The 25,310-nt window shown below is 37.7% G+C and overlaps 1 protein-coding gene across 3 annotated transcripts in view; it reads left to right on the top strand.

The window, feature by feature from the left end:
* Positions 1 to 25,310, top strand: part of GPBP1 (GC-rich promoter binding protein 1) — an 80,106-nt gene that overhangs the window by 18,079 nt on the left and 36,717 nt on the right. For all 3 annotated transcript variants that reach the window (XM_047757475.1, XM_047757395.1, XM_047757319.1), the window contains exon 3: positions 22,228 to 22,347. In XM_047757475.1, the coding sequence (XP_047613431.1) occupies positions 22,285 to 22,347 (63 nt within the window). In that variant the 5' untranslated portion in view covers positions 22,228 to 22,284. The remainder of the gene's footprint in view (positions 1 to 22,227; positions 22,348 to 25,310) is intronic.

Here is a 25,310-nt window from a genome sequence, read left to right as displayed (position 1 = left end):
ATCACTTCTTATTTTGTATGTCACACTTAGACAGGCCTTGCTTCTCCCTTCTGAGGTAATGAAATTTTCCCCCATTTTTTCTATAATGACTTTGCTTTTTTCTCCTTTAAACCTTTGAGAATGTTCTTTAAATCTTTGATCTATTTGATGATTTGAGGTAGGAAAGTTGTCCCAACTCTTTGTACATACTAAATTTCCATATGTGTATGGGTGTATGGACTTTTTGTTCCTTTCCACTTAGGTTTCTTTCTTCTTTTCATGTTAATGCCATGGTGTCTTAATCACTGTGGTTTCCCCTCCCACCCCTACCCCCCCATGGCGTGTGGAAGTTACTGGGCCAGGGAATCTGCACCAAGGCAGCTGCTGCAGTGACAATGCTAGATCCCCAACCTGCTGTGCCACAAGAAAACTCACTGTGGCTTTTAAAGTGGAGTTATGTTAAATAAAAAGATGAAAAATTATGTAATCTGAAATTAAAGAAACTTTTTAATATTTCACTTCCAAATTCCTAATTCTAAAAATTTGATTTGCCTTTGACATGCAAATTTTCAAGCCCTTTATTCTGTAAACAGGAAAGTTATATTTTAAAAAATGAATTCTGTGCCATAATTTAGATGAAATGACTGGAGTAAGACATTTTTGTTTGAAATTCATTAATTAGGGACTAGCTGTGACATCTTGAGTATAACCAAGTTAAATTTTTTAAAAATTTGTAAAATTTGGATTAAAATAACCTTATTAGGAGGAAGGAGATACTAAGTGTTATGTAATACCTGCACATTGATGCTCAGCAAGTATTCTTTCACTTCTGTGTGATCTTTACTGGCAGTAACTTTCTTTCAGTCCTTAAAGTCAGGATTTCTTCTGTTCTTTGCTAATAAATCTACTGTGTGGGGTTTCAGCACAAAGCAACCAATTAGGGAATTAAATTGATAACACATTTTGTAATGTAGTCTGGTGGATATTACATTTTGGTAATTTGAGGATAATCATTACTGATAACACAACTTTGTTTTTTACCTATAATTGCCACTTCTGGTACCAGAGAGGAGTGAGCTGATCTCCTGATTTCCCTCCCTTCTCTACTTCCTCCACTTCAGTCCTCAGTAGTATGTGTTCTTGTGGAGAATATTGTTTAAAATATTGGTTTGAAGTATCTGCTCCGAAAATACAATTTTTGTTGATGAATTATGTCATTCAGAAAAACAAATACGTGTAATATTTCTTTGTAGGAAGCTTAATTGTATTTAATGGAATAGCGTATATATGTGTGTATATATATGTATACTGAATCTTTTGATAAGTAACTTGTGGAATTGGCTACAGTTTTTAAAATTTTTTTACGCCTTTGATCTTTTTTTCAGTTTTATTGAGATATAATTGACATACATAACTAAGTTTAAGGTGTACAGCATAATGGTTTGACTTAAATGTACTGTGAAATTATTAGCACAGTAAGTTTAGTTAGAATACATTCTCATAGATACAATAAAAAGAAAAAGCAAAAAATTAAGTTTTTTCCTTTGTAATGAGAGCTTTTATGATTTAATCTCATAACTTCCATATAGATCATACAGCAGTGTTAATTATAATCATCATACTATACATTACATCTCTAGTACTTATTTAAGTTTGCATTTTGACCACCTTCATTAGCCCCCTCACCTCCACCTCTGTAACCACAAATCAGATCTCTGTGAATTTCTTTTTTTAATTTAAATTCCACATAGAAGTAAGAGCGTACAATATTTGTCCTTCTCTAATTTTTTTCACTTAGCCTAATGCCTTCAAGATCTACTTATGTTGTAGAAAATGGCTGGATTTCCTCATTCCTCAATAGCACGTTGTAGATATTGAATTAAATTCTGAATGCTTGTTATTTAAAGTATACTTTAAATTCTAAACCAATCTTATGTCTATTTACCTTACAGTATTGCTTAAGTTCATACTGATACTTCCAATTCAGCTTTATCTTTCTGTCTTATATGTGTATTTCCTTTCTCCATTGCTTAGAATCTTGGGTCTCAAAGACACTTTGGACTGTGTCTTTTTTGGTAATGAAACGCTATTATGATTTTCTCTCCCTGGGAAATTTTTTTTTGGCTGTGCCCACAACATGTGTGCAAGTTCCTGGGCCAGGGAGGGAGCCCATGCTGAAGTCATGGCTTGTGCCACAGCTGTGGCAGTGCCAGATCCTAATCCACTGAGCCACAAAGGAACTTGTGACATTTTTAGTAAATTATGTTTTTCTAAAAATTGTTTTGTTTCTATATTTTCAACTTTATTTACATGGAGGTGTTAAAATGATTTCTTATGATTTTAAATGATCTTTGTCTTTTTGATTTTGTTATATCTGTGCTGGTGGCTTGTCTGTTGATCTCCCCCATCTCCCACCCCAGAACAGTTTTGGAATTTATTTGTTAAGTTCTTCAGCTTTTCCAATTTATTAACTGTTGGTTTTGTGAGTTTGTTTCTTTTAACTTAGCTTGTTTTAAAATTGTGTGAAAGAGTCTTTTTGTTTTGATTTTGTTATTTTTAGTTTAATTGAATTGTGTCAGGTAATGCTTTTTATTTGTTTGAAATTTAGTAAGGATTTCTTGTTGTACTAAGATGAATGCTTTTAAAGAAGATTTTTTTTTTCTTTTATTTTTCAAGGCTGCACCTGCAGCATATGGAAGTTCCTAGGCTAGGGGTCCAGTTGGAGTAGCAGTTGCTGGTCTGCACCACAGCCGCACCAATGAGGGATTCTAGCTGAGACTGTGACCTACACCACAGCTCGTGGCAACGCCAGATCCTTAACCCATTGATTGAGGCCAGGGATCAAACCTGCATCCTCATGGATACTAGTCAGTTTTGTAACCTGCTGAGCCACAACAGGAGCTACCAAGAAGATAGGGTTTAGCATTTGATATATTAAAATCAGAACTCAGGGAACTACTAGTGTTACTGGTTTATTGTAAAGGATATTGTAGAGGACGCAGATGAAGTACCTAGGGTGAGATCTGGAAGGGTCCTTGTGGAGTTTTGGATGTGCCACTGCCTCAGCATGTAGGCACTTCACCAACCCAAAAGCTGTCCATACGCCCTTCCTTCAGGGTTTTTACAGAGGCTGTATTACCTAGGCATGAGTAATTAAATCATTGGCCATTGATGATTAGCTCAAAGTTACCAAATAGTTCTTGAGAACTTTGTTCCTGGTTTACTGTTAAAAATTTTCATTTGAGTATTTTATTAATGATAACACACATGCATGGATGTGTACAAATTCTAAGTATATGGCTTGATAAATTCTCATTTTAGAACACACCATGTTAATACCATTTACCAGCATCCCCAAATCTTTATCTCCCCCTCATTTTCTGACTTTGAAATGCTATTCATCTTTGGTTTCTCAGTCTCTTCAGCTCTGCACTTTGGGTCCTTTGCTGTCTTCCACAAGTAGATTTTGTTTCTGTATTCTCCCTCTCTGCCTTTTTCCCCCAGTCCATATACACTGTTACTACCCCCTTACTCTTTTTTTTTTTTTTTAAATTGAAATGTAGTTGATTTATAATATTGTGTTACCAATGTACAGCAAAGTGATTCGGTAATACATATATATGTGTGTATATCTATATATTTTTTTGTTTTTTTCTGTTACAAAATATTGAATATAAGTTCCCTGTGCTATGCAGTAAATGTTTATTGTTTATTTATTTTGTATGGAGCAGTATGCATCTGTTAATCCTATACTCCTAATTTATCCCTCCTCCTCCTTCATCCTCTTTGGTAACCATAGGTTTTCTCTGTAAATTTGTTTGTTTTGTAATAAGTTCATGTGTACTTTTTTTTTTTTAAGATTTCATGTGGAAGTGATGTTTTAATTGTCTTTCTCTGACTGACTCCACTTAGTATATTCATTTATAGGTCCATCCATGTTGCTGCAGATGGCACTGTTTCTTTCTTTTTTTATGGCTGATTAGTATTTGTGTGTGTGTGTGTGTGTGTGTGTGTGTACACCACGTCTTTATCCTCTCCTCTGTTGGTGGACATTTAGGTTGCTTCCATGTCTTGGCTATGGTAAATAGTGGTGCTGTAAACATTGGGGTACATGTCTTTTTTTTTTTTTTTTGTCTTTTTGCCATTTCTTGGGCCGCTCTCGCGGCACATGGGAGGTTCCCAGGCTAGGGGTTGAATCGGAGCTGTAGCTGCTAGCCTACGCCAGAGCCACAGCAACTCGGGATCCGAGCCTACACCACAGCTCACGGCAATGCCGGATCGTTAACCCACTGAGCAAGGGCAGGGATCGAACCCACAACCTCATGGTTCCTAGTCGGATTTGTCAACCACTGAGCCAGGACGGGAACTCCCCATATATTTTCAAATTAGAGTTTTCTTCTTTTCCAGATCTGTGCCCAGGAGTGGGAGTGCTAGATCATATGATAATTCTAGTTTTTTAAGGAATCTCCATACTGTTCTCTGCAGTGGCTGCACTAGTTTACATTCCCATCAGCGGTGTGGTGGTGGGGGAGGATGAGATTCTCTTATCTTCACACTTTGTCCAGCATTTATTTGTGTAATTTTTGATGATGGCCATTCTGACCAGGTGTGGTGACACTTCACTGTAGTTTTGATTTGCATTTCTGTAGTAATTAGCAGTATTGAGTATCTTTTCATGTACATGCTGGTATTTGCATATTGTCTTTGGAGAAATGTTTAGATCTTTTGCCCAATTTTTGATTTTTTTGTTGCTTTATGAGCTATATGAGCTTTCTTTTTTTTTTTTTTTGTTAAAGGAGCTGTATGTTTATTTAGTTATATGAGCTGTTTGTGTATTTTGGAAGTTAAATCCTTGTTGGTGAAATTGTTGCAAATATTTTCTCCCAGTCCATAGGTTGTCTTTTCATTTTATTTATGGTTTCCTTTGCTGTGTAGAAGCTTAGAGGTTTAAGTCCTGTTTGTTCATTTTTGCTTTTATTTCTGTTGCCTTGGGAGACTGACCTAAGAAAACATTCGTATGATTTGTATCAGATAATGTTTTACTTATGTTCTCTTCTTGGAGTTTTATAGTGTTATGACTGTTTAAGTCTTTAAGCCGTTTTGAGTTTATTTTTGTGTTTGGTGTGAGGGAATGTTCTGACTTTATTGATTAACATGTGCTACCTCCTTATTCTTGCTCCCTTTACTTTCATTCTTTATTTACTTATTTTTTGGCTGCACCCACAGCATGTGGATGTTCCTGGGTGAGGGATTGAACCCAAGCCACAGTGGTGACAACACACTGAATTCTTAACCACTAGATCACCAAGGAACTCCCAATTTCCATTCTTTGTAAGAGAGCTTTGGGTTTGGCTTTTATACTCAGTTTTTAGAAAGTTGAGGGAAGCTCTTTTCCATTGAAATTGAACTCATGAGTAGTCCTTTAAAAAATTTAATAAAATTTTTGATAATTTCTGTCATGAATGAGTAGTAATGGGCCCCAAAGTTCTAAATTTGAATACCTTTTCCTCTGCCGTTGATTTACTGAATGTCCCCCAACCCTTTTACTTTACAAGCTACTGGATTTTGTTTTCTGAAAGCACATTTCCAGACATGTAATTGCAACTCTAAAACTTCTGAGTACTTCCCTTGCCTGCTGAATTAAGTTCATATTTCTCATTCCTTTGTGCTGTTCAAGGCATTCTACTTAACTGTCCCCAAAGCACTTCCTCCACTCAGATTTAGATATACCTGGCATAGTAAGTGGTGTTTGGTTTATCTGTTCATAACTAGCTTGATGTGTTGAGAGTATAGTGACTAAATTGATGAGTTTAGATATATCCATAACAGAATAGTTTTGTGCTATTTAGTAAGGAAGCCCTCAGTAGTTTTAAGAGACCTGTTCAGGAGTATTATGTTCTTACTCTCAATTTTTCACACAAAGTGACTGATTGCTTCAAGTTTTTTATTTTTTAGAATTATTTTACTGGCCAAGGTGGTGATAGCAGGTAGGGAGAAAGTGATGAATTCTGTTTCCTTTCTGTATCAGTGCTGGAAGAGGGTAGTTTCTTTGTTTTCTGCTTAATTAAAACAAAAGATAAAGCATTACAGTTTAGTGTCTTGGACTTGGTGTTTGAACATAGTAAATAACAAAGGCTATCTTTGGATCCTAAGGGATGGTACATTAGAAGCTTCTTGGTAATTATTGATTCTAATGTATAATATCCTGTTTTATTATTATTATTATTTTTAATGGTTGTTCCTGCAGCATATAGAAGGTCCTTGGTTGGGGGCTGGGCTATGCCATAGCCACAGCAACACTGGATCTGAGCTACATCTGTGACCTGCACTGCATCTTGAGGCAGTGGTGGATCCTAACCCGTGGAGTGAGGCCAGGGATCAAATCATCCTCACAGAGACAATGTCAGGTTCTTAACCCACTGAGCAACAATGGGAACTCCTATCCTGGTTTTTTAAAAAAAGCAAATTCTTTATATGAAACATTGTCAGTTGTATCCACTTTTTTTTTTTTTAAGCATAGTCATATGTACTCATGTTCTTTTTCGTTCTTGTTGATATTCCAGTTGAACTGTGTTATCTCTGGGATTTTACATTGTAGCAGTGTTTTCTGAAACACATGGTTTAGGAAACCCCTAGGGCAAACCAGGTACCTCTTGCTGCAAGTTATTTCATTTGATGGAAACATAATTTAAAGTTTTTTATATTAAAGCATACATGAGGAGTTCCCGTCCTGGCGCAGTGGTTAACAAGAATCCGACTAGGAACCGTGAGGTTGCAGGTTCGATCCCTGGCCTTGCTCAGTGGGAAGGATCCGGCGTTGCCGTGAGCTGTGGTGTAGGTCACAAACGAGGCTCGGATCCCCTGTTGCTGTGGCTCTGGAATAGGCTGGTGTCTACAGCTCCGATTAGACTCCTAGCCTGGGAACCTCCATATGCCGTGGGAAGAGGCCCTAGAAAAGGCAAAAAGACAAAAAAAAAAAAGCATGCATTAACATGTTATAGTACAGTGCAGAAATTTCATGTTTATAAAATAGGACTTAAAGCTTGCTTTGGCTACTTTCTGAAAATACATTTTCAGGGGGCAGGAGAAAATGGGTTTATTAACTTTCAGCAATTTCTGTGGGAAAGTTTGGCTAGTTGTAAACAAAGAGCATGGCTTTTCAGGCAAAAAGATCTGAGTTCATATCATTACTGGCTGTGTAACATAGGGGTAAATTACCTCTTCAGATTTTGCCCCTTTTTCAGCGAACATATTTAAGATGATCTCTGCATATCTATATCTATATCGATATATATAGATACATACACACACGTAATATGTATATTTTAGGTGTGTTCATTATTTGAACTTTGATAATGTTGGCACTTGAATACTTTAGATAAGTAATTTGCTTATACCTTAACCTTTATGATAAAGGATTTGAGGCAGCGGCTTTGTTTTACCTTATTTCACTGTTAGTCCTCTTGAACCTTGTCTCTTCAGTACTTACTTGGTTTTGCTCGCGTTGACTGTTAAGTAAATGAGTTGATTTGAATTAAATGTTATCACATTTAGTCCATATTATTAGCAATATAATTCTAAATTAAAGTTTATCTTTAACTACCCTTTTAAAAAAAAGGGTCTCATTCAGGGATGACAACCTGCTTTATTTAGTTTTATGAAGGAAAGAAGCTCAATGAGTAATATTTGTTTATAGAGTAAGGCTTATTTTTTTTGAAATGGTGCATTTTATTTGTAAATTGTCAGTTCACTATAAGTTTTGAAATGCTTTATAGTTTCTGTAAGAAACCTTTAGTAGTTCTAAGAACTTGAAAATTAAAAGCATGCTGTTTCCAGTGATTTTTTTTTTCTCCTTAAATAAAATTCTTTTTGTAGGGATAAAAGTACCAATTTTCTTAGGTAGCAATTTAATAAATAATAACAATTCTCATAACATTGCATTGTATTTTTTATGGTATTTTTTTTTCATGTAAGTAAAGCATAGGAAGTTTCTGAAAAACTTAAGAGTAAGCTGCAGGGGATGGGGGTCTAACAAAATTCCAGGTTAAAGTAATCATTAATGAAATGAATCTTGGGAGTTGCCATTGTAGCACAGCAGTAACAAACTACTAGTATCCATGAGGATATGGGTTCAGTCCCTGGGCTGGCTCAGTGGGTTAAGGGTCCCAAGTTGCCATGAGCTGTGTAGATCACGGATGCTGCTCAGATCCTTTGTGGCTGTGGCTGTGATCAGCAGCTGTGGCTCTGATTCCACCCCTGGCCTGGGAGCTTCCATATGCCCCCCGTGCAGCCATAAAAGGCAAAAAAAAAAAAAAAAAAAAAAGAAAAGAAAAAAAGAAACTTTTTAAAGGATGGAAATTTCTAATACTCTAGATTTCTTGTGAAATTTACTGATGCGCTTTTATATTTGAGAGTCTAGTCTATATTTTTGAGTTTGATAGCTAATAGAGGATATTGGACACCTTTGTCTTATGAAACCAAAATCGCAAAAAATAGTAAGGCAGTAGATTATTTTGCCACCTTTAGAGGCCATGTTCTTTACTTAGGCAAGGATTTTCTTCTGGGTGAATGTTTATTGTACTATTTACCATCTTTATCTTATTCCTCTAAATGCTTGCTTAAGAAAAAGGGCATCTTAGCTTTTTATTGGGAAAGTCTGCCAGTCACCTAGTGCAATAGATGCCTAAGTATTAATAAAATTTTATTAATGACATTACAATAGTGAAGCAAACAAAACTGAGTGAAATGAAATGTCAAAGTATAATTTTCAGAAGTTCGAAAACATGACATGAAAATATAGAATGAAATTGTCATAGCCTGATCATTTTTAAAAAATGATTTTTCTTGGCATTTACGACTTGATTCTTGAAGATTATGGGCCAGTTCTTTTAGTGTGTGTGTCTCAGCTTAGCATCTCTCATGTTTAGACAGGCTGTGCTTATTTACGTTTGGTTAGGATAATACAAAAGTAAAGTGATGCATTGTTTTGCTCATTGGCATACAATTTCAGTTTGTTGACTACTCATGATGTTCACTTTGACCTGTTCTTTAAGGATTTCCTAGGATATTTGCCAGGCCACATCACTACAAAACTGAAAGACCTTCCTTCCTTCCTTCCCCTTCCCTCCCTCTCTCCACCTCTTCGTCCCGTCCCTTTCTCTTTCTTTCTGTCTTAGTTCTTAGAAATTGTGCACATAACCACTTCATCCTAAACTTTTTACAATGTATATATTTTATCTGTCTGGATTAATGGTATTTTATTCAGGGGGTTAGAATATGGCACTTTATTTTTATTGAGATGAAAGTCATTACATGAAATTAACCAGTTTAAAGCATACAGTTTAGTGATTTTTAGTACATTTACAATGATGTGAAACTACCACCTTTACTTTAGTTCCAGAACATTTTCATCACCCCAAAAGAAAAATCTGTGTCCAGTTAGTAGCCACTCCCCATTCTTCCCTCCCAGCAGTCCCTGGTTGTTTCTGCTTATTTCTATGGATTTATCTATCCTGGATATTTTGTAAAAATTGGGATTGTGCAATTTAGGATCTTTTATGTCTGGCTTCTTTTTCTTAGCATGTCTTCATGGTTAATCCTAATTGAGTGTGTCAGTGCTTCGTTCCTTCTTCCATTGGATGCATACCCAGTTTATTTACTCAATCATTTATCTATTGCTGAACATTGAGATGTTTCCACCTCTTGGCTGTTGTGAATAGAAGTGCTGTGAACATTGGTATATTATGTATTTGAGTACTCATTTTCAATTCTCTTAATTGTACTTAAATGGTAGTGGTATTGCTGAGTCATATGGTGTATGGTTACCTTTCTAAGGAATCATCACACTGTTTTCCATAGTGCTTGCATCAATTTATCTTCTCATTAACAAGGTACAAGTATACCAGTTTCTCCATGTATTTGGCAAACGCTTGTTCTTTTTTCTTTTTTTCTTTTTTGGAGAAGGCTGAGAAATGTCTATTCAATTCTTTTGCCCATTTTTAAATTGGGTTGTTTGTTTTTTTGTTGTTGTTCTTTGCCATGCCCATGGCTCATGGAAGTTCCTTGGCAGTCAGGGATCAAACCTGCACCATGGCAACAACTAGCCCCTGCAGTGACCCAAGCTGCTGCAGGGACAAGGCCAGATCATTAACATGCTACTTCACAAGAGAACTCTCTATTTTTTTTTCGTTGTTATAAGAGTTTTTTTATATTTTCTGGATACTAGACCCTTATCAGAGAAGATTTGCATATAGTTTCTCCTAATCTGTTTGTCTTTCTCAATAATACCCTTTTCATTGAAATTTTAAATTTCCGTGAAGTCCAATTTCTTTTTTCTGTTGTTAGGTTTTTGGTGTCATATCTAAGAATCTGTTGCCAAAGCCAAGGGCATGAAGTTTTACCTCTGTTTTCTTGTGCTTGTTTTTATAGTTATAGCGTCTATAGGTCTTTGATCCATTTTGAGTTTATTTTTGTAATAGGTGTGAGTAGGAGCCCATTGACTATCTAGTTGTTGCAGCTGATTTGTTGAAAAGACTATGAATTCCTTAATGAATGGGCTTAGCATTTTTGTAAAAAAAAAAAAAAAATCAGCCATACACATACAACTTTTTCTGGATTCTTAGTTCTCTTCCATTGGTTTACATATCTATCCCAGTGCCTGTAAGACATTGTTTTGATCATTATAGCTTTGTGGTAAGTTTTGAAAATAGGTGTATGTGATTCCTGTAACTCTCTTCTCCTTTTTCAGTATTGTTTTGGGTATTTGGGGCTTCTTGCAGTTCCAAATGAATTTGACGATGGCTTTTGTTCTGCACAAAAGGTTGTTGGAATTAACAGAGGTTATGTTGAATCTTTGTAGATCACTTTGGGTAATATTGCTATTTTAACAATATTTAAATTTCCTAATCCTTGAACAAGGCATGTCTTTATTAATTAAGGTCTTTAAAATTTTCCTTTAGCAATGTTTTGTAGTTTTCAGTGGACAGATCTTTTTCTTTTTCTTTTTCTTTTTTTTTTTTTGCCGTTTCTTGGGCTGCACCTGAGGCATGTGGAGGTTCCCAGGCTAGAGGTCAAATCGGAGCTGTAGCCACTGACCTACGCCAGAGCCACAGCAACGCGGGATCCGAGCCGCGTCTGCAACCTACACCACAGCTCATGGCAATGCCGGATCCTTAATCCACTGAGCAAGGCCAGGGATCGAACTGCAACCTCATGGTTCCTAGTCGGATTCATTAACTACTGCGCCACGACGGGAACTCCCAGTGGACAGATCTTAAACCTTCTTGGTTTTTGGATGTTGTGATTAGACTTATTTTTTTCATTTCCCGTTTGGATTGTCATTGTTAATGTGTGAAATACAAGTTTTCTGTGTTGATCTTATATCCTGCAACATTGCTGAGTTTATTAGCTCTGATAGTTTTTTCCACAGATTCTTTAGAATTTTGCATATATAAGATCATGTCATCTGTAAATGAGTATGGTTTTCTTCTTGTTATTTATTTATTATTAAAGTATGGTTGATTTATACTGTTTCTTCAATTTCTGTTGCACAGCAAAGTGACCCATCACACACAGTAGTAGTTGTATTTCTTTTATCTTTCCAATTTGGATGCCTTTATTTCTTGTCTAATTGCTCTGGCTAGAACTTCTGATACAGCATTGAATAAAAGTGTTTTCAAATATGCTTGTCTTGATCTTGGGGTGAATGCTTTCAGTCTTAACATCAAATATGATGTTAGCTGTGTTTTTTTCATAGGTATTCTCTATCAGGTTGAGTGTTTTTTAATCATGAAAGGATATTAGATTCTCTCCATTGCCTTTCTGCATCAGCTAAGATAATCATATGTTATTTTCACTTCATTTTGTTAATGTGGCATATCATTTATTTATTTGTCTTTTAAGAGCCACACCCGTGGCATATGAATTTCCCAGGCTAGGGGTCAATTCAGAGCTGTAGCTGCTGGCCTACAACACAGCTACAGCAAAGGGGATCCAAGCTGCCTCTGTGATCTACACCACAGCTTGTAATAGTGCCAGATCCTTAACTCACTGAGCAAGGCCAGAGATCCAGCCTGCGTCCCCATGAATATTAGTTAGGTTCCTTACAGCTGAGCCACAACGGGAACTCTAGTGTGGTATATTATTGATGGAAGATCCTTTGTATGCCTTTGGTGCTGCTTTGAAGATTCTCTTGTATTTGGCTTTTACAGTTTGGTTATAATGTGTCTTGGTGTGAATCTTTTTGTATATATTGGAGTTTGGTTAGCTTCTTGGGTATATGTCAATTTTGTATCTTTAGCTGATTTTATGATTTTAGCCATTATTTCTTCAGATACCTTCTGCCCCTCTTTTCCTTTCCTTCTGAAATTTCCACCAAGGGTATGTTGGTATGCTTGATGGTGTCCTGCTGGTCTTCACTTGGTTTCCTTCCTTCCTTCCTTCTTCCCTCTCTCCCTCTTTCTCTTTCTTTCTTCTCTTTAGACTGATAATTTTAATTGACCTCTTTAAGTTCTCTGATTCTTCTTTCTACTGGCTCAGTGAAATTTTCATTTCAATTACTGTACTTTTTGGCTCCAGAATTTGGTTCTTTTCTGTAATTCTTATCTCTTTATTGATACTCTGTTTGTTGAGACATTGTTCTCCTGGTTTCCTTGAGTTCTTTATATTTAAGACAATTGATGTCTGTGCTCTGTCAGGGACACTTTATGCTAATATCACTATCTCACCCTCACCATGTCCTCCCTCCAAATGGGATCATGTTTCTTTGCAAGCTGTGTAATTTTTGTTAGAAATTGAGCATTTTGAATATTGTAATTTGGAGACTCCAGGAGTCAAATATTTTTTTCTCTCTATCCTTACGGGTTGCTTACTGTGGGTTGTGGTTGTGTGTTCATTTATTGACTTTTCTAAACTGTTTCTGTGAAGTCTGTCTTTGTCTTCTGTGAAGTCTCTGTTCCTTAGATTGTGATCACCTAGTGTTTGTTGCTGTTTAAGGTAAAGTTTTAATGAAATTTAAACTAATGCAAAAAGTTCATGATGAACAAAATTATAAAGGTTTATCAGGATTAGTATATTATCTTGTCTAAAGGTTGCAGATTCTTCACACATGGGCCAAGCAGGAAACCAACATATTGTTTACAGCACAGCTGAAACAGGTAGCAGTGTTTAATAAAACTTCATTAAAGGTTCAGTGGTAGTTTCAAAGCAATATGATAGCTGTTTTTAGTTGTCTGTGCTGCTTTGAGAGCTGCTCTAAGAGCTCTTCAAACAAGAGCCGTCTTTATCTTGTTCACCAAGTTGTTTTGTTGAGGTGCATGTCTGGAACCAAAAGGAATAAAAATAAAAGGAAAAAAAAAAGAACCCTCCCAGTCTTTTTTCTTGGGGCATTTCTTTAATGTTTAGCCATGCTATTTATAACTTTGTCTTAGCCTTCACTTACTGCTTTTGATGAACCTAAACATCAGCCGGGGTGGGGTGGGGTGGTCAGGGAAGCTTCAGGTCTGATCTCTCTATTTTTCACCTGAGTGTACATCTTGCCCTGGACATTTGTGTGGTTTTCTAATTTCCCTTTTATAAGGGAGAATGTTGCAAAGCCGTGATCCCCCCCAGCCCTCCCAGGCTTTGGATTTGCTGTTTCTGAATTGTAAATCTTTGTCCCTTGCAGGGGGTTGTTCATTTGCCTTACATTGTTTTGGAGGATTGCTTTCTGCTTGACAGCTTTTTCTTCCCTGTTAGGCAAAACAAAGGCAAGTGCCTCTCAGTCTTCTGGTAGCCCCCAGACAGGTTTACACAGAGAGACATAGTTCTATGAGAATAAGGTCTACTCTGCTCACTATGGAACCGAAGACCTGAATCCTACTCTGGATCTTATTGTGGGTCAAGGGCAAGTGAAAATGCCACGAAGAGATGTGGGTCTAGGGCAAGTGAAAATGCCACAAAGCTTTACTGTCATTTTAAAGTTGCTATTTTCCTAAGTCACTCTTTGTGTAATTGTTGTAAACCTTTGACTTTTTCGGAGTTCTGATAGAGTTGTTGGGACAGATTTTGTTTTATTTTTTTGGTGTTTGTGTGGAGGGGTGGGCTCTTGGAAGAGGTCCATATTTCACCATTTGTGTTGATATCCTTCCCATATTGTTCTCTCTCTCTCTTTTTTTTAAGGGCTGCACTGGCTAGGGGTTCAATTGGAGCTGCTACAGCTGCTGGCTTATACCACAGCCATAGCAATGCCAGATCTGAGCCTGCCTGGTCTGTGACCTACACCACAGCTCACAGCAACCTGGATCCTTAATTCGTTGAGCGAGGACAGGATTTGAACCCTAGTCCTCCTGGATACTAGTTGGATTCGTTTCTGCTGTGTCACAATGGGAACTCCCTCATTTCTAATTTTTAATGCTCAGATTGTCCCAGATTTGGCCAATGAGAACCCATTCAGGCCAGTTTCTGTGTACTTTTGATATTTCCCAGTCATTATTTGAACAGTTCCTTGGTCTTGTCTTTTTTTTTTTTTGCCTTTTCTAGGGCCACACCCGCGGCATATGGAGGTTCCCAGGCTAGGGGTCTAATCGGAGGTGTAGCTGCTGGCCTATGCCAGAGCCACAGCAGCCCGGGATCCAAGCCACATCTGCGACCTACACCACAGGTCACGGCAACTCGGGATCCTTAACCCACCGAGCAAGGCACCCTCATGGTTCCTAGTCGGATTTATTAATCACTGAGCCACAGTGGGAACTTCTCCTTGGTTTTTTCTATACAGATATTCCAGACTTATTTTGTCATCATTTCCTAGTGCTGTAATCAGCTCTTTACTTCTCAAAAAAGCCCTAGTTTCTTTTAGTGAAAAATGGTTTTTAGAAGACAAGACCTAGATGTTAAGTATGCTCACTGCTACTGAGTGTCACTATGCTCACGCCTGGCCCTCTCAGTGCACAAAGCTGGGGCAGAGGAGGGAAATATATGTATATATATTTATTTTTATATTTATATATTTATTTTTGTGGTGTATGTGACTACTAGTATCCTGTATGACTTGAATTAATCATTAATTATACTGACAGTACGACACAGCGTTCACTCTAGTTTTCACCCTTTCCAGAAAGTTACTGCTTTCTTTATTCTAAATATATTTATTTGGTCATTTTCCCCACATATATCCAATTTCTATTGTAGTCGCTGCTGCCACCACCTTCATGTGGATACCCTTCTCTCCCTGCTTCATCTTTTTTTTTTTTTGTCCTTTTAGGGCTGTGCCCACGGCATATGGAGGTTCCCAGACTAGGGGTCTAATCTGAGCTGTTGCTGCCAACCTACACCACAGCCACAGCCACACCAGATCCCAGCTGCGTCTGTGACCTACACACAGCTCACAGCAATGCCGGATCCTTAACCCACTGAGCGAGGCCGGGGATCGAACCCACAACCTCATGGTTCCTAGTCCTGATTCGTTTCCGCTGCTCCACAATGGGAACTCCCCTGCTTAGTCTTTTGACTCACTCTAGCTGCTTCCTTCTTCCTACCTGGATGCCTTCCTCACTCAGTGTTTTGGGTTCAGTGCCCCAATCCCTGGCTGTTCTCTGCTTAGATGTCCTTTGTCACTCTGCTTTGATGCTGATGTCCTATGTTGGGCCAGTTCTCTGTGTTAATACCCTCTCATCCCTGCTCTGGCTCTAATACTTCATTTAGATTCTTGACCCCTTTTCTCTGTCCCATATAATGTCTTTAGGCCTGAGTTAGGAAGAAGACGATTAACTTTTTAAATGAAGTCTGAAAATATATTAAACTTTTACTAAATAGTATTCCACAGGTTTATTATTAAGAGAACTAGGGATGAATATAAATAGTGGCCTTCTGGTTCTTGCCTTCCTAAAAAAGTTGGCTAAATGTTTGAAAAACTTAACCATATTCAAGGATTGTTATGTAAATAGTCTAATGGTGGAGGGTACTAGTCTTTTTATAACTTTTTAACAGTTTTCAGGATCAATTTTGTAAGATAAGTAGTAGTTTTCTTAATTTCATTGAATAGAGGAAACTGAGACTGATGTTAGTCAAGATCATGCAGCCTAATAACTGGTTGAGCTGATTTGAATCCAGGCCTATTGGTCTCTGAAGCCCATTTTTTTAATTTAATTTTTTTTTTTTTCCCCTTTTTAGGGCCCCACCTGTGGCATATGGAAGTTCCCAGGCTGTGTTTGTGACCTATACCATAGTTCACAGCAGTGCAGGATCCTTAACCCACTGAGCAAGGCCGGGTATCGAGCCCACGTTCTTATGGATACTAGTCGAGTTCATTGCCTGGAAACTCCTGGCTTGGTGACTTTTAAAGCTTACTTATCTGAAATATAAACCATTATAAAGATGTTAAGTTTGATCATTTGGATGAGATCAATATGAGCAGATTTTTCATTGAGAAAATGTTTGGCACAGATTTGGTGGATTCACTTGTAAAACATTACCAGGAATAGGAAAATCCCATCTATCTGGTACTTTTGCCAAAGTATATTATTTTTCTAACCAAAAAACTATATTTTAAGCTTAAAAGTAATCCTTGTTCCTTTTTTTTTTTTGTAAGTCAGACATATACTCTTAAAAATGTGCGGAGTTTAAATTTGGGTTATTTCAGAATCAGTTTTCCCCGGTAGATTTTTTTGTTTGTTTTTTTAGGGCCACACATGTGGCATGTAGAAATTCCTAGGCTAGGGGTCGGATTGGAGCTGTAGCTGCCAACCTACACCACAGCCACAGCCTTGTGGGATCCAAACTTCATCTGTGACCTACACCACAGCTCACTGCAACCCCAGGATCCTTAACCCACTGAGTGAGAGCAGGGATCAAACCTGAGTTCTCATGGATACTAGTTGGGTTCATTACCACTCAGCCACAGCAGGAATTCCTCCCTGGTAGGTTTTTGTTGTCAGTGGTGAACAAGTTGTAAATTGGGTGAGAAATGAGAAATTAGGATTTTCGTACTGGCAGCATTTAAAAATCTTAATTCATTATATGTCTGCACATACGGCCTTCAGGCCTTATGATGGAATCTGGTAAAAGATTCCTAGTAAGCTGGAATCCCTGGGGTGTAAATAGGACTGTGGATTCTTCCTCCCACTCCCAGTCCCCTTTGATAGTAACCTGTGTTCCAGTTGATATTTGTGTAAAGGAAACCTGTAAACATTTTTATTACATTTCTAACATTGCTATTTGTATTAGTTTGCTAGGGCTGCCATAACATAACATAACATAACATAACACTCAAACAGAGTATCTTAAACAGGAATTTATTTTCTTATAATTCTGAAGTCCAAGATCAAGATGTCTGCAGGGTTTGCTCTGAGGCCTTTCTCCTTGGGTTGTCTTCCTCTTGCTGCCTCTTTTTTTTTTTTTTTAAACTAAGAATATTTGTTTATTGTTAATTTTTTGGTAGTTATTTCCCCAATACTTTTTTTTTTCTACTCTACAGCATGGTGACCCAGTTACATATACATGTACACGTTCTATTTTCGCACATTATCATGCTCCATCATAAGTGACTAGACATAGTTCCCAGTGCTACACAGCAGGATCTCATTGCTAATCCATTCCAAAGGCAATAGTGTGTATCTCTTAACCCCAAGCTCCCCAACTACCCCACTCCCTCCCCCTCCCCTTTGGCAACCACAAGACTATTTTCCAAGTCCATGATTTTCTTTTCTATGGAAAGGTTCATTTATGCCTTATATTAGATTCCAGATATAAGTGGTATCATATGGTATTTGTTTTTCTCTTTCTGACTTCACTCAGTATGAGAGTCTGTAGTTCCATCCATGTTGCTGCAAATGGCATCATGCCGTTCTTTTTTACGGCTGAGTAGTATTCCATTGTGTATATATACTACATATTCCTAATCCAATCATCTGTCAATGGACATTTGGGTTGTTTCCATGTCTTGGCTATTGTGAATAGAGCTGCAATGAACATGCAGGTGCATGTGTCTTTTTTAAGTAGAGTTTTGTCCAGATATATGCCCAAGAGTGGGATTGCTGGGTCATACGGTAGTTCCATGTATAGATTTCTAAGGTACCTCCATACTGATCTCCGTAGTGGTTGTACCATCTTACATTCCCACCAACAGTGCAGGAGGGTTCCCTTTTCTCCACACCCCCTCCAGCATTTGTTGTTTGTGGACTTATTAATGATGGCCATTCTGACTGGTGTGAGGTGGTATCTCGTGGTAGTTTTGATTTGCATTTCTCTAATAATCAGTGATGTTGAGCATTGTTTCAAGTGCTTGTTGGCCATCTGTACATCTTCCTTGGAAAAATGTCTGTTCAGATTTGCTGCCTCTTTATGTGTGATCTTTTCTCTGGGCATGTGTACCTTGGTTGGTCTCCAGTGTCCATATTTCCTCCTCTTACAAGGACATGGAGGGTTGGAATAGATAGACTCCATCCTAAAAGCCTCATTTAAGTCAGTCATCCATTTAAAGATTTTTATCTCCAAATATGTTTACATTCTGAGGTTTGTTGGATTTCAACATGGTGAAATTTGGGACAGAGGAGCAGGGGAGTGAACACAGTTCAGCTCAACATGCAGGGAAAGGAAGACAATAAAATTGGATGGCATAAAGCACAGTTAAAATGGATAGGGTGGAGCTTTTAAATTTTAATTTGCCTTTATACATGTAGGGAAGTAAAATTTCTTTTTCCTCCTACCCTCCTAAGTTCTCTGGGGTGCTGTAAATTAGAGGAAAGACAGATTAACAGTGAAAACAAATAACAGAATAACAAATAATAACAAATAATAAAATAATAAAAAATAATAAAACAAATAATAACAAATATAACAAATAATAACAGAAGTTTATTAGTTTGTGCTCACACTTGGGAGTATCTATCGATGAGTAACTCAAAGAAATGAGTAGAATTTGGTATCTTTATACCTAACCTCGTAGGGGACAAGGGTACTTAATATAAAAGCAGTTGACTTTTAAGAAAGATAGATAAGTGGGTCCTTAGGAGTTTGTGGCAATGTCTGGGTGTGGTGCTAGGTTTTTTTTTTTTCCCCCTATCTCAGAAGAGAAGATTAGAGTTGTTCTAGGGGAGGGAATTGATAAATTCTTTTGGGAAGCTCTGCTTTTAGGTAGGTAAGGGATTTCAGTAACTCATCACATGCCTTCAGCTGAAAATTTTTCTTATGTAAAAGTGGCATATTTTGGGGATGGCACAGTCTGATCCCTTCACACACTTGTGTTAATGTCCTAATATTAACGAGTATTGAAACCAGAAACACTTCTGACGGAAACCTAGCCGGAACCGGATTGAGACTTGAACCCATGGTTTTTTAATTAGAATCACTCACCTGGTGTCTGGACTTACCTGGTGTCAGGTTCTTTGTGTCTCAGCACAGAAGGAATTCAGTGAGAGACAAAGTCAGAGGCAAGAAATAGATTAATTAAGATAGGACGCTTGTGAGGGATACATGCGGGCAAGCAAAGAAGCTCTGCCCTAGGATTAGGTGGGCTACATTTTTATAATTCCAGAAAAGTGGGGATGGGAAAAAGAGAACTTCTTCCTCCTCAATCTTCGAAGCTTACATCTTTAGCTCCTCCTTTGTATTGAGGAAGTATTTAACCCTACGAGGTCAAGATAGGACTGTCTTGGCACTTATTCAAATCAGCAGAAGGGCGGGAGCATATGCTAAAATATGTTGAATCACCTCAGGTTTCTATATAACGAGGGTCTTCTGCTGTGGAATGTCCTCTTTCCCTTAAATTCCTGTCCTTGGTCTTAGTCTTGAGGATCATTATCTTGCTGAACTTGAATGCGGGCCTCATTTTATCTTTCACTTAATGAACTGAGACATCTCATGCTTTTATTTATGGTTTTATAGTTAAGCAAGCCTGCTGCGTTCTGATGGCTTTCTTGAGCGATTATTCTTTAAGAACCAGATTTAAATTAAAATTCATAAAGACATTGCAGAAGTGAAGAGACAGTAGTAGTGGCTTGCCTCTTAGGGATAGGTTTTAGTATGTAACTTCTCATTTAACCATCATTTGGAATGAAACCCTATTTAAAAAAGGCTTTAAATTGCTGGTTATTTTATTTAGCCCTTCTGGATTTTTTGCAAATTTTTTAGAGCAAGCTATAGAAATGATTTTCCATTCTCATTGAGTTATTAGACTTAATATAATTTTAAGAGTTTCCAAGAGTTTGGAAAAGTTAAATCGCAAATACCACAAAGCAGTTCCTATTTCGCTTCACTTCAAAATAGATAATGAGTTGAGGGTCCTGCCTTGATGCTGAGGTGCTATTTGATCCCGGCCCTACGCAGTGGGTTAAGAGTCTGGCATTGCCGCAGCTATGGTTTGGATTTAGTCCCTGGCCCCAGAATTTCCAAATGCCCCAGGTGTGGCCAAAGAAACAAAGAAAAAAACCAAAATAGATAATAAAAATCTCTTATACATCCTAAAACACTTTAGTTTTCATTTTTATTTCAGAAGACTTCAAAATACAATGTCAAGTGTTGGTAGAATTAGAGCTCAGATGTCTGAATATTGGAATTGGTAAATTACATGAACTTTTTTTTTTAAAAAAACCCGAACTCTTACAAGCATTTAATTTCTGCTTAAAAATTTTCATTACCATAGTGAGTTAACCAGTTGTTTCTGTTTCTTGTATCTGGCCACTCTTGACCTTTTTCCCCCCTCCTCTGTTTAACCTTTCTTTTAGTAAACCAGTACAGTTAGGGATAGTAGAAGTAGAATATTTTTGTAGTATCTTGGGAATTTTTGAAGTGTTTTAAGAAATTGGTATGACTTAAGTTTTTTTTGCCGTAGCACTTACGGGATTTTTAAAAAGGACGGTTAACAGTGATATTGATCATTTTGCTTTTTCAAGTCTCACTTTAGAGATTATTATGCAATTTCTGCTGTATAGCAAAGTGACCTGTTCATTTATATATACAAATATATATATATATATATTCACACACATTCCTTTTCTTTTCTTTTTTTTTTTTTTGTCTTTTTGCCATTTTTCTTGGGCCGCTCCCGCAGCATATGGAGGTTCCCAGGCTAGGGGTTGAATCGGAGCTGTAGCCATTGGCCTACGCCAGAGCCACAGCAACGCAGGATCCGAGCCGTGTCTGCAACCTACACCACAGCTCACGGCAACGCTGGATCGTTAACCCACTGAGCAAGGCCAGGGACCAAACCCGAAACCTCATGGTTCCTAGTCGTATTCGTTAACCACTGTGCCACGACGGGAACTCCACACATTCCTTTTCTAACATTATCTTCCATCATATTCTTTCCCAAGAGGATGGATATAGTTCCTTGTGCTATATAGTAGGACCTCATTGCTTATCCATTCTAAATGAATTAGTTTGCGTTTACTGACTCCAAACTTCCAGTCTACCCTACTCCTTCCCACCCCCAATAAACACACAATGTCTATGTTGGAATGAGTACTTTGCCCAGTTGGCTTCTGCCTCATTTTAAATATAAATTTACTATGGTTAGATTGGGCTGGCAACTTGAAATTTTTATTGATGAAATTGAGAGAGCTTCCAGAAAGTTGAATTCAGAATGCGGAAGAGCAGTAGATATTCATTGTGATGATTGTAATTTAAAAAAACCTTTTTAATTGTAGAAATCATGTAAGTAGAGAGACTATACATCTCTTAGTAGTAGTAACTTTTTTTTTTTTTGGTCTTTTGTCTTTTTAGGGCCATACCCGTGGCATATGGAGGTTCCCAGGCTAGGGGTCTAATCGGAACTGTAGCCGCCAGCCTACGCCAGAGCCACAGCAACATGGGATCCCTGCTGTGTCTGCTGCCTACACCACAGCTCACGGCAACACCAGATCCTTAACCCACTGAGCAAGGCCAGGGATCGAACCCACGACCTCACGGTTCCTAGTCAGATTCGTTAACCATTGCACCACAACGGGAACTCCTAGAGTTTATTTATAATAAAATTATGCAGTTTTAAGTGCACAGTTTGATGAGTTTTGACAATTGTGTACATTTGTGTAACCATCGCCACAATTAGAATAAATACCGCATTACTCTTGAAAATTTCCTCCTTTGCAGTCAGTCCCCTTCTCCCTAGGCCCTTCATCTCCACTCCACTGACTAGTTTCTATCACTATATTTTTGCCTTTTCTAAAATTTTGTTATAAGTGAAATCTTAAAATAGGTCATTGTAATTTCAAGGAGATATAAGCAGAAATTTTGCTCAGGAGCTATATAGATCTAATGCCTTCCATTTTTATATGACAGGGACTTGCCATGAGGTGTTGAAGCCTTGTTTCGCTGAGTTGGAGAGACTGGACCTAAATGGCGCAGCATGACTTTGCTCCAGCCTGGCTTAATTTTCCTACCCCACCATCATCAACAAAGGTACTCTATCTTGCATCTCTCTCTCCTTTTTGTCTTTCTCTCTGCCTCTATTTAGTTTACGTTCTACACAGATGTAGTTAAACTGTGAAGACGTAATATTTTTGCAGAGAAATACTTTTGCATTACTTTATAAGTTATTTCATATTTAATCTGGGTTTTTATTTTAAAACATATTAATAAGTTTTCAGTATACCATCAACATACTAAAGCATTTACTTCAGAAGTTGTCTTTTGTGCTAATCAAAGTTCTGCATTTTAAAATTCATACTCGTTAACAACATGGCACATAGCTTTTGCATCTTACCTTTTCTTGTACTATTCTTCTCGTAATTGGCTTTACTTACTTTTGTGTAGATAATATGTTAAAAAAGATCAGAGGTTTTTGAAGTCTTATAGCTGGAAGATTTCTTTTTCAAATAAAAAGACTGAATAGCATGCATCCGGCATGTGGAAGTTCCTGGGCCAGGGATCAAACCCTAGCCCACAGCGGTGACATGCCTAATCCTTAATTGGTAGGCTATCAGGAAACTCCTAAAAATGTTTATTTTACATACCCGGAACACAGTATAGTTTGTGTAAGATTTGATAGGCACTGAAAATGTCATCCACTTATAAGATGTGCTAAGAGGGACCTTGGGATTGATTAGAATCAATCAATCTATCTGTTTTAATAGCTCTCTTCCACTTTGTTTTTTTTTTCCAAAGTGCAAAGAAATCAAGAGGGGGTCTTGATCAATCTGCTTGCCTGTTAATCCAGCCCTACCATGCTAAGGCATTCATCTAAAACCTTTTAAGGGTACAGGCATTTCTTATAAACCAGTGTGTTAAAACAGCTCTTAGGGCAACAATTTTATAATTTGGAACGTTGTTCCCCACCAAGGATTTACAGTAAATCTGGCCAATATGATATTAAAAAGCTGTATTGGAGTGACAAAATTTTCAACAAAGGAATTTGAATATTTGAAGATGGCTCTTATGACCATGTGAGCTGACTTTATTTTGTACAGATGAATTCTCTGGAAGATTAATTGACTTGCCTGTTCATGTAATTAGTGTGATGCTAGACTAGAATCTAGGATGCATATTATCTTCTGCATTCTTTCCATAGGACTCATTTTGGAATTTTATAAAATGATTAAACATTTCATTTCATAGGCTAAAATGTGATCATATGCCGACTCCTACTGAGAAGCAGCTGAGATTGCTTCTTAGTTACAGGCTCTGTTTGTCCCCTTTCCTCTTAAGTTTAGGTCTCTGGAATTTGTTACTTTGTTGTTTGTCCTCCTTCCTCTGCTCCCCCAGCTGCTCTCATCTATGCTTTTCCTAGGTTCATTTTTTTCCCAGGCCTACTTCAGACTCTGGATTCATATGAATTTCCTGCTACTCAGTTTTCTAATTTTCATTACTCATTTTTTCTGAAATGAATTTAAGACTTTTTTATTTGTTTATCTTCAGCTGCATCTGCTGGCATGTGGAAGTTCACCGGCCAGGGATAGAACCCATGCCACAACAGTGACCAGAGCCAGGTCCTTAACCTGCTGAGCCACAGAGGAACTCCTACACTTATTTTTATTTTTAAGCTTATCAGTGAAAATTATCAGCACCTGGAAAGTTAGCTACCAACATTAAAAGTTTAAGAATAATTCTTGTCTTCATCCAGATGTTAATCTGAGGTTAAGATTGACTGCTAGTATGTATGGTGAAATCCCTACTGTTTTCTAGAACCAAACACTTGATAAAGGCCCTCATGAATGAAGATGATGATATTGAGACTTGGGGATTGCCTGTTATTTATCAATTAGTCTAAGTTACCTACAGAAAACAGTGTGAGTTTGAACTCTTAACTAGCAGTATTTGAAACTGTCTCCTTAGACCTTACCCAAAGTGGTTTTGACAAACATACACACCTTTAGTAATGACTTATACTGTCTGTCTTATCTTTTCATCCCTTAAAATTGCTATTCATAGATTTTCATTTATAATGAACCTCTTGTTTCCTGCCAAGGCCCTTTTAATCTTACCTGGAGTAAATGGGACAGACATTAATTACTCTTTGTTCTCTGTTTCAATTTAGTGTCTTTTATTTGTTGTTTGAAGAGATGATATGAAGACTTGCATTAAGGGTAACAATGTTTTCAGCACTGAATCTGGATCGTTTTCTGAGGAGTGCAGAATTTTAGCCCCATCATGTGGTGAAATTTTAAACTGCATGTGGTTGTTCATGTCTTGTGAAATAGGGCATGTCTTGTGAAATAGGGCATTGGCTTTTGAACTGTTGATTGGGGCCCAGGAGGAGGTAAATTTTACATAATGTTTTTATATGGACATAGATATAACTAAAATAGTACTCCTATACTTGCAGTATTCCTTCTCTTCTGTTCATTTTTATTACAATAAAAAATGCAAATTGTTATTGATTTCATCATCCTTCATAATGAGTCCTGACCTACAGTTTGAAAAGCAACATTGGGAGTTCCCATTGTGGCTCAGTGGGTTAAGAACCTGACTAGTATTCATAAGAATGTGGGTTTGATCCTTGGTCTCACTCAGTGGGTTAAGGATTTGGTGTTGCTTTGAGCTGTGGTGTAGGTTGCAGATGCAGCTTGGATCCTGCATTGTTGTGGCTGTGTTGTAGGCAGGCAGCTGTGGCTCCAATTTGACCCCTAGTCTACCCCTAGTCTGAGAACTTCCATGTGCCTCAGGTGCTACCCTAAAAGAAAAAAAAAGTAACATCGTAATTACTCCTTCAATAATGTAAGCAGTGTGGGTTTACATTGAAAATGTGTGCTTATTGGAAATTTCAACCCAACTAGTATCTATGAGGATGCAGGTTCGATCCCTGCCCTCACTCAGTGGGTTAAGGATCTGGTGTTTGCTGTGAGCTTGTGTGTGTTGAAGACATGGCTCGGACCCTTCATGGCTATGGCTGTGGTATAGGCCAGCAGCTTCAGCTCCGATTCAGC

Source organism: Phacochoerus africanus, chromosome 1 (genome assembly GCF_016906955.1).
Source record: "Phacochoerus africanus isolate WHEZ1 chromosome 1, ROS_Pafr_v1, whole genome shotgun sequence".
Classification (NCBI taxonomy): Eukaryota; Metazoa; Chordata; class Mammalia; order Artiodactyla; family Suidae; genus Phacochoerus; species Phacochoerus africanus.
This window is presented reverse-complemented; position numbering and strand designations above follow the sequence as displayed.